The 10956-nt window shown below is 40.6% G+C and overlaps 1 protein-coding gene across 1 annotated transcript in view; it reads right to left on the bottom strand.

Annotated features, from left to right (window-relative positions):
* Window positions 1-7965: 7965 nt before the first annotated feature.
* The window catches only part of LOC130384968 (pikachurin), a 29600-nt gene continuing 26609 nt past the window's right edge, over window positions 7966-10956 (bottom strand). Inside the window, exon 25 of the mRNA XM_056593395.1 lies at window positions 7966-10065. Coding sequence (XP_056449370.1) covers window positions 9914-10065 — 152 coding nt within the window. The 3' untranslated portion in view covers window positions 7966-9913. The remainder of the gene's footprint in view (window positions 10066-10956) is intronic.

Below are 10956 nucleotides of genomic sequence, written 5' to 3'. Positions count from 1 at the left end.
CTCTCTCCCTCGATCTATCTCTCGCTCCCTCTCTCGGTCTGTCCTATTCCCACCACTCAAACACATATTCTGCCTCTCTTGCCAATAAACTCTCACACTACATGCAATATGTGGGACAGCCTTTAGCTCAGTCCCTTCCACCACCAGAGCGTTACGTAACACACATCATGTTCTCAGCAATGCCACCGCCAGAGGCCCTTCTACTAGGCTGCTAAATACTTCACAAATAATCCATTCTCTGAACGTATACGGCACGCCATGGAGGTATTTACATTTTGCATGGGTTCCCTTGGTCGGTGCAATGCAGAGCACATGACAGAGATGACAGCGCATGCATACATCTTCCAAGGCAACCGAGCCTTTTGTGTTCGTGTATGCGCAGCGCTGGCACACAGATGCATCTGGGGGGATGTGGGGGGGATGGGGGGGGGGTTCAAAAAGAAGACGGTTAATACGGGCTGTAACAGGCCGAAGGAATGCGGTCAATCGATTGGACAGGGTGGTCGCTGTTATTGTGTCGGTGTTAGTGCAGAGATCTTTGAGTGACGCGTTTCCGAGTCACAACAAGCAAGTGGTATATAGAAGGAATGCACAGTGGACAGCAAACGCACAACTGTTGTGCTTCGTTCCATGCCACGAGGGCACTGGAGTTTAGGCAGAAACGGAACACAGAATCCCACCGAATGGCTGAGCACTGCAGGGCAGCGGAGCGTCCAGTAGCTGACCTCTGAGCTGGGCCGTCTTCCCTCTCTCGCTACTTTTTATGGAGCTCCCGAGTCCGAGCTGCTCAGCGATGGAACGGGAGATGAAGTGCGAGAAAAGGCGGGAGAGGAATGTAAGGTTTAATAGAAAGCGATTCAACTATAAGCCCCCGGAGCAGTAGATGGCCTTAATCTGTACATCCTCCATGCTGCCGGCTCACGGTGACATGTTACACCCAGACCACTGTTGGCTGCATGTAGATGCTGCTTGCCGATGTGTGCATGGTGCAGGTTTGTGCTTATGTATAGATATGCGCTAGGCAATGCCTTCCACACTTAACGGTCCAAGGGATTACCGGTTTGCCGAAGGATTTAATGCGGTAGGACCTTTTCACAGATGGGTTTACGCGTTTCATACGATGGATAAATGATGGTTGGCAAATACAGAGCTTCAAATGTGTTTATGTGTATTTAAAACAGGAAAGATTTTGAATAATACATCACTGGCCCGTGGATGAGTCTCAGGAAAGGAGGAATGATATTTAGCGCAATGATATTTGATTTGCCGGTATAAATATCACACATTTTCCGGGATGGGTATTTTGATTACTGGAGTGTGTGCTCTTGGGAGGGGGGCAATGTGTGTGTGTGTGTGTGTGTGTGTGTGTGTGTGTGTGTGTGTGTGTGTGTGTGTGTGTGTGTGTGTGTGTGTGTGTGTGTGTGTGTGTGTGTGTGTGTGTGTGTGTGTGTGTGTGTGTGTGTGTGTGTGTGTGTGTGTGAGAGGGGGGGAGGCAGAGCACCAGAGAAGTTGTTACAGATGTGTTGATTATTATATCAGCAACAGGTGACTGGCCAAATGTTCAATCAATGTTCTGATTTATATAGTTGTAACATACAATGTTGTTATAAGCCGTCTATCCAAAAAATGTGAACTAGGCTTAGTGTGAAAAAACTTGAATTAACAAACCAATAAAAAAACATTCTGACAAGGATTTTGTCACCCTCTCTAGCAACAGTGGGTTGTTAGATACAGACACAATTAAATGTAGATAAAAACTAGATATTCAACCACCCTGGGTTGTGATGTCTGTTGCCTCTCCCCCAAGCTGTCAAGCATCAGCTACTTAACTCCCCAGCAACTGCATGGTAAGTGAGGTCCAAGGGGCTGACCTTTAACCTCTGTGTCTTTCAATATATAGATGATAAATGGCCCTCATTACCACCAGGTGTGAGTGTGATTAGCCATAACAAGCTGAATGAGTAACATGGCAGTGCCGATTTAGAAACGGCTTGCAATGGCTAATCACACACACCTGGTGGAAAATATAGGTCCTTTTATTTGATGAAAATGTAGCTGCAGTCTCAGGTAAAAATGAGTTTCTATATATTGATTTTAAATGTGATCCAGAATAGTTACCTCATCTCCATGGAAAAAAACATTCGGCAAATGGCTTGGAATTTATAGCTTGGAACATTTAAGGTCGCCTACATTCATTGTGAAGGTCATTGGTTAATTAGTTGTGACTGGTATTACATGGGTGGTATCCAACAACTGGGCTTGTACCCTATTGGTTTTGTGGCGTTTGTTCCTATGAGAACGGCTAATTACTATTGAGTATGTTTCAGTGACCAAGAGTATATGTCCTGAAGCCACAACTGTCCATTGGAAGGATCGATGCCCTCACAAAACACCAACACCGGCATGGTTTAGCCTTAAGAAAGAAAATGAATGAGAAAATGTACGAATTAATGAAGGATTCTTTTTTGGGGGGAGATTTAATAAAATAAAGAAATTAAAGAAAAGGAAAATTAAAATAATGAATAGATAATAAGGATTTTTCTTTCTTTCCTAAGGGAAGAAAGAATTGAAAATCAGTTATTTTATTTGAATCCTTAACTATACTAAAAGAAGCAATTGCAAGGCCACGGCTCATGCTTCTATTGCTGCTGTGCTCTTATAAACCCATGTGCCTGGTTTGGTGGTATGGCATCATTAAGGTCAGAAAGAAAAGGATTACGTACTACTGGCCCACCACCATAATCCGGTTGTCAGCATAGAAAAGTACTTAATGGAAAACTATAAAAAAGAAGAAAGCAAAGCGGATAACAAAGGACAAAGAAGGGGCAACATGTAAGATTTGGCGAACTGGGTCCCAAAGGGTCGCAAAAAAAAGCTTGCCCACCAGATATAAGGTAAAGTTAAATGTTTACTTTAGTGAATCTATGCTTCGTGATCCGGTAAGTCAGCTTGCCCTCTGGGAAGCTCTGCTTCTTCCTCCTCTCCTGTTGGACTGAGGGCTGGACTGGACTGGACACTGCAATGACGGAAATCATCTCTTGAGGTACAAAGTGGTATTATGAGACGCTACGGGCCAGGCGCTAGCTGGGCTGGCTGCTAACTGAATTAAACATCTCTGTAATCTCTTTTTTGCATTCTGTTGATAATTGCAGTTCATTTTTGAATGTTTTAAACTAATAATTGTACACGCGGCGCCTTTTTAAACAATCAAAGCTATACAAATATTGGGAAATAAATAATTGGGACATCTGGAAGTTCCTAACATGTAGGGCAAAGAAATGAAAACGAGTCAACCATGTTTGGTTCGAATCCTTGGAACAGCAACCGGGCGGGCTCCTGATGCACCCAGAGATCCAGAGGGCTCAAATCGTTTCCAGGGTTGTGTGGAAATCTTCACAAGGGAAAGAAGCAAGAATAGAAGGGCATTACAGGGGAAAACCATCAGTGATTGTTCTCTGAAGCATCTGTGCCCCATGTATTGCGTGTCGTTAAGGTTCTCTCCTTTGCCATACCAACCCTGGGTTTTTGTTGACGAGGCTGTACTGGGAATCTAGGTTGGATTACGTGATGTGGAAAAATAACGAGGACAGAATGTAGGCTTAATAGATAGAATGAGTCTGGACAAATCTTTCTCCTTTTCTCTCTCTCTCTCTCTCTCTCTCTCTCTCTCTCTCTCTCTCTCTCTCTCTCTCTCTCTCTCTCTCTCTCTCTCTCCCTCAAGCACCCCCACTTACTCATCTCTTATCTATTTCTCATCCCCATCAATTTAATGTCTTTTAATTGAATACAGTGGCCGACGATTCATGAAATAACCAGTAAATTATACACGGCTCCATATGCTAAAGGGGCAAATTTAATTACATCCACAATCATTTATATTAATCTCCACTCCATTGTCTCATTCAAATTAAAATGGCTTCATGACATCCCACAGGACCAAGAATAGAAATAAGCGGATGATGGAAATTGATGGGCGAATTGATTAACTGAGTGAATCATGAACTGATGTCCATTCATTTCAGATGGACGGTACTGCATATATGTCCGACCATACTATCTTTAAAATAAACAACATGATGATGCTATGTAACAGATGTTATCTTTAAGACTCCTGAGGCTGATTAAACTCTTTAACTTGTATTATAGAATCTTTATCTTCACTCCCAACAGGCTGGGAGTTATGCCTTCAGCATGTGGAAAGGCTCCCCTGGATTCTATCATTAATCTGTGGCTTCTAATACATACACATAGACAGAAGACATACAATCACAGCCAAGAACTAGGCTGTGTGATTTCTGGTCACGTATTATTTAAGATTTGAGTTTGTGGGAGAATACAGAACACGTAATGGTTCATGCCATTTGCGTCCCAAGGCTAGTAGACCTGTTAAACTATTTAACACCTTTGCTTTCTTCACTGTGTGTGACCATGGCATTCAATTCAGAAAATTAAAAACAAATAATTTATAACACAATCACTGACGGTTGGTCTATCGTTCAGAGAACAGAAACACGGTCATGGTGACATTTAACTCAACAATCTAAAAAAATGTAATATCCATTTGTGATATCAGAAGAAAGTGACACACACATTGCAGGTAACAAAGAGAAACATAGCACAGGGATAGGAAAGTTACTACAACCTAATTAAACAATGTTCAAACATGGATGAATCATAGCCAAACCTCAGGTTGGGGTTTTTAATCTCATGGGGAACCAAAAACAGTCAGTATTACTGCAACAGTATAGCACTGAAAACAATAACCAAAATAGTTAACCATAAAGCAAACAAACAATAAACTGCGTTAAGAGTAATAAGTAACAGCCATAGCAATGTAGCGAAGTAGCAAATAAATAAACAAAGAAAGAAAGAATGAAGCAAGAAAGATCAATTGACCATGAAGAAAGTAGTAAAGATTAGAAAAATAAAAATCTAAGATAAATTAGAAAGATGGTGAAACAGAGAAAAAAGTAAGAAAGGCCACATTGAATAAACCCTACATGAAGTTCAAACAAAGAAACACTAATTTTGACTCAAAACAATCATTTTACTCCAAACAGATTTCGCATTTCGCTTTTTTCGCATTTATTAGGTTCAATCCACGATTAAAACTTCATAAGCATACATACAGTACATAAACCCCAACATTCAATACAAATAATATGGTAATAAGGTATTTGGTGATAATGTCAGTTATAACAGCAGGTAATTCTGTGTATCGAAATCCTTACGACATCCAAACACACGGTGCTAATAAAACAAAACAGCTAAACTAGAAAGCATAAGTCTAGGTATAAAATAGTACTGTTATTATTAATTATAATTATTGAGTGACCTGGCCAAGGAGGCAACCTTGTTTGTGCATGTGAAACAACCCATCTTTACACGCTGTACACAAACAGCCATCAAATTCACTTGCTTGGACCAGAAGGGACTGGATGGCCCAGATGAAGACCCCCAGTGTCTGGAGGAGGAATGCACCAGCTCCCTGAAGTGTCGGCAGAGGCTGCCTCTCGCGCCCCCCCCCCCCCCCCCCCCCCCCCCCCTTCCATGCACTCTGGTCCCATGATGGTTGCAAGGGGAAGACACAGCAGCACGCTGGAGTGGGGTTGGACTTCCAATCCATTTGGTCATTTAGCTGAAGCTTGTGTCAAACGCGCCTTACAAGGCTGGGATCAGCCAGAGTCAAAATTGGAGTAGCAACCAAAAAAAACCTCAAACGTTCAAAGTGCTGTGTGACCCATGAAATAACAACAACTGGACCGAGAGCTGAGTAGCTATGGGAATCTGGGTTCCCAGGTAGCTAAGGGAACACAAGGTGAGTGGACTAATATTTTTTGTGCATAATGGTAAATATGCATAAGCAAGTGTGAACCATTAGTAATTGTTATGGTATACATTGTCCTATCTTTCCCTTTTGTTCATATTTCCCACTGCCCCACAGTGTTAGTTCCAGTAATTAAATATAAAGCGAGTGAAGCCCAAAAGCGGCCAAAGGACATTGCATGTGTCTCCCAACTCAGATTACATTCTGCTTATATGTTGAAATGTCAAAGCCCTGAAGATGTTAAACGTTATATTATAATTTCTATAGGGCTAGGATAACATTTTACTGTGGAAGTTGTTACACTTCTGAGGACTACATTCAAATGCAAAAATGTAAGGAAAGATTGATGCATTTCCAATGACCTGAAAAAGCTCTTTACACACATCTTAAAACCTTAATCTTTCTCCCTTCAAATTAAATTAGAGGAAAGTAAAGTGATAAAACTGTTGGCCACAACGTCATGGTTTTCTCAGCTCTCCCCTATTTTATTTGTATTCATTTATTTATCATATTATTCTAGCCTACTATGTGGCTGTGCATTTATCTTTTGTAAAATATATACAATCATGTATTGGCCTACTATATGTACTAAGATGTAATTTAATACAAGCCATGATTCAATACATTTTCTGGAGGTATATCATAGTCCTATCTCCCCATCATGGGCTTAGTGTCTCCTACCGTATATAATGGATATAGTCTTTCATAAACCTACAGATCTACGAGGACCTGTGGGGGGCCGGCTGGGCTGAAAGGTGTTGGAGTCGGTGAGGATGGTGTAGGGGTCTGAGGAAGGCTGGGGGACCACCCTGGTATGGTGTGGTCCTGTATATTCAGAGACGTTGGCGCACCCCTAGGATAAAACCACTGGAGCAGTGAAACCAAACCACAACATAACAGCCATAATGGCTCAATCGGGTTGCAGAATAATTACCTGTTTTTTATAAAGCTTATATTTCACTTAATAAATGACTGCATTCACTGCTGCAAGAACCATTTCTGCAGTTATTTATCTACGCGTTTTACTTATAGGTGTCCAATATAAGCTTGCAGGCCTATTCATGTTTTTGAAATTACAATTTCTCATCCTCTTCACCCAAGGTTAAATAAAGTAAGCCATTTCTCTGCAATAACAAAGTCATGCATTGGAATTGTTTTCACTACCCTCTTGAAACTACAATGTATTGTAAGACCTTGTATTTGAGGTCCTTTTGTGTTTTGGCTTCCATACGTATCTTAGGTTGGTCTATGTCGAATGTTGGGAAGCTACTTTGAAAGCATAGCTATTTCAGACTCTCTTCTCTACGAGTCTCTCATACATATAAATGGTACACAATTGGATTTACACATTGGATTCACTGCTCTGATTTTTTGGCCAAGTTGTCAGAATGGGTTCTCGAGCATTGCTTGGTGTTCGAACACAACTCATGCATGCGTTGGCCAGTCTCCATGTGACAGGACAGGATTAGCAGCCAGCATTTTAATGAAATTCAATAGAACTTTGTTCACTGTAGTGCTGAGATTGAGCAATCGATTCAACGTGTCATGCCATGCCTCCTGCTTACGTCAGGATGTGTCTCGTGTGGACATAAGGCCACAACCCCACAAAGGAAAATAACAAATATGAATTAAACGGTACATGGTGAGGGAAACAATGAACAACAGGGGACTTTCTATTGAGCCAATAAAGTGAATCATTCAAACAAATTAAATGGCGTTTCAAAACCATTGCAAAAACACTTTTTTTATCACAACTGTGAAATAACATCAGCTGGGTTTGTCGGCCCTTTCTTACCAGTAATAAAAGTGCAGACTTGTGATTTTCTAAGTCCAATGGAGTTCAGGAGGGGAAAGATATTTCCACATCACTTTGAAAACTAATAAGCATGAACTTCATCAAATGTCGATGTGACACAGAGCATTAACTCCATTTACTTTAGGTCTGTTATTGTTATTCCTCAGGATCAATAATGACAGTACAGGTTCCACTTATTCCCAACAAAGATAGTGCTCGCTGCACAAAATCCTGAGTTGATAACAGGGTATTATTCAGAGGGCAAATGCAGTTTTTTTTTGGTATTTGATGCCTGGGGTGTACAAGATGTGCCACGGCATGAGTGACTTGTAACCCTGTTTGATGTGTCACAAGCTTTTTCAGAAGCAAAAAGGAGCTATGTAATTTGAACCTGAAAATCCATAACCAATATGAGGGCAGGGGTGATGGTAGTGTAGCTGAGAAATACAAAGAAAAAGAGTAGAACTGATTAGCTTGGAGAAGAAAGAGTGCTCTAACTAGTTTTTTTAATGATATTCCATTCCAGGTCCTTGCAGTTAAACATGTTTTGTCTGTGTGCTTGTTGAACTGTAGCCCATATATTATAGCAGTGCAAGGTCCAATTGAGCAAAGATTTCTTGAAATGACGCATAATAATTCCACACGCAGAGACATAACCACTGACTCACAAATACAAGAACAACTCAGCACTATCTTGTGTGACGTGGACATCACAACAATCTTTGGAGATTGCTTCAGCTGAATATTTATTGGTAAAGGCAGATTGAAATGACCCATATTATATGGTCATGATTACTACACTAGTTTACATCAGGCTGGAAGATGTGACATATTTGTGTTGTGACCTTGACAGTGATGACAAAATATTAGCGTTTATGGTGCTCATTCATTCATAAACAGGCCTATCAGTCATACATTTAGCATAAATACTATTCAACCCTCCATCTATCTTTATTCTCGGTGATTTCTTTCTGTGATTTGCGTAGTCCCATTCATGTTTTTTTATTAGTATTCTGATCAATTTGAAAAAGAAGTTGTTAAGATAAAAATGACAATTTGTCATAATTTCGGTTTAGAAGAATAACAGAAATTATTTTATTTCAAATAACTGCTAGGCTCTTTTCTTTTTAACTCATTAATAAACAGAATGTACAGTTGGGTGTCCAAAAGGAAGTTATAGGAATCACTGATAGTCAAACAAACTACCACATTACTGGAACCACAACATTCAGTGCATTGTGTACATTTTAATTTGCGAGAGACTTGCACTCACGTTTCTGTCATTTGTGCTACCTGCCATATTTGTCTAGTCTCGTGAGACCATCCTGATATTCACCATTGAGTTTCACAATAAATATAATCCTAGTCTTTGCTGGGCCGCAATTGATTTCCAACTATGGCAGAGAAACAATCTGAATTTGTGAGATCTGGATTTGGGATGGGATTATTTGTCTTAAATGGGCAGGACCTATACATTAGGAATCTTGAATTTCCTCATGAAACACACAATTTGAAAAATAGGGTCACAAATAGAGGTTTACAAATTAGAACATTTTTAAAAAGGAGAGGTTTACTTAGGAGGGAAATTACCCACATTGACTCGCATGGTCTGTCAATGATAATAATTTGGTCCTGGTTATTAACACTCGCAGAAAGAGAAATCTTTACCTTCCTGGCATACGTTACAAAGCTTTTTTCTTTTTTTTACAAAATGTAGATGTAAATTGAAATGAAATACACAAAGACCACGACATACAGTATAAGAAGTGAACCTTCACATAAATAACAATAAAATAGCTAGGATTTCCGAGCTCAAAATACACAGACCGACTATAACTTTCAGCTATTTCTGCTAAGTACTATTTCTTTATGGTCTTTCTCAAATCAATTCAATGAAATTGTCCCTCAAAAGGTTTTCAAAGGCTGCATTTCTAGTAACTCATTTTCTCATTCAGGACGTATATTTGGTTTTCTTTGGTTTTGTTATGGTGCTGCTTCTCTGGTTTGTTGTTGTGTTTTCCATTTGAGTTTCACAAGGTCGTCAAATGTCTTCAAATAGTGATAGCATTCAATACAAAAAGTTCACAATTTCCAATCATAGAATTGTGTAAGCATTTTGCTGGCTCAAATTTCATTTTCACCTCATTCATTTTCTGGTACGGTATACTGTACATTAACAAACTTCAGTCTTGACGGAAAGAGTTTCCTAGTTGCTGAAGAGTTTCATCATGTTTGTCAGTGTGGGAAAAAGGACCTCTCCAAAATAGCCACTGCCTGTGGTCGATAGTTGGTCAGTTAGAGCAGGTGTTAATGTTCTTGCCATCGACGGCATCCTCCACCAGGCCAAGGTGGAAGTCGGTGGACAGTGTGAGGTGGGATATGCAGCCGACCAGACCTCCTACATGTTGTCTGTTTGTGTGCAGGGCTACCTCCTTCATGCCACCTTCATGGGAGAAAACATACAGTTATTTAATTTACGTCATTGAGCTGATCATCTGAAGTCTTAGTTATGGCTCTACGTCGACGCGACGTAATGGTTTATGGACCCAATACGTCCTTGCAGACCCTCCTTGCGTCCACCGCAAGGGCCTGACGTGGGCCTCCCAATAAATGTAACCTTCCGTCGAGGGGAAGCAGCAGCAAAGGCTGTGATTTGTCCACTCAGTAAAACACGACGCGGAACCAAAACAGGTTCACGACTGCGTCAAAGCGCCTGCGTGGTCATTGCGTTGCGTCGATGTGGAGCCATAAGTGAGCCTTAGGAGTCCAGGGCACATCCGATACATGTTGATGGCAGATTCTGCATTCAAATGCAGATTTATAGAGATAATCTGTTTCAAAAACAATCACACAATAAAATATCTTTATGAGGGGGTGGAAAGTTAGCTTGGTAGCTGGCAGGAGCCACTTCCCATAGTCACACATCGTAGTATGCTAGATTGACATTGAAATATATCAATAAAGGATGTCTCTTCTTGGTAACGGTTTCCTGGTATTTCCCAGAAGCAAGGAGGTTAAGGGGTATAACGCCAATTGACAGGCCATCAATGAGAACCCACATTACCTTGAAAAAGGCGATGGATTTTTCAAGAGTTTGACAATTGTTGGAACACAACCCAGCAAAATATATTACATAGGTCTACTTTCTTTTACATATTTGTATGTGGAAATGTTCCATATTGTACTTTGAATAGATCTGCAACAACCATGTGTCCATTCAACCTACGACCTCCTGCATTTTTATGCTTTATGATAGATTGAGATAGACCGGAAGGTATGGGAGATTGTATTGCATACATGCAATACAAGCAGGAATCAAACCCGGGTTGTTGCG

The sequence above is a fragment of the Gadus chalcogrammus genome, chromosome 6 (genome assembly GCF_026213295.1).
Source record: "Gadus chalcogrammus isolate NIFS_2021 chromosome 6, NIFS_Gcha_1.0, whole genome shotgun sequence".
NCBI lineage: Eukaryota > Metazoa > Chordata > Actinopteri > Gadiformes > Gadidae > Gadus > Gadus chalcogrammus.
This window is presented reverse-complemented; position numbering and strand designations above follow the sequence as displayed.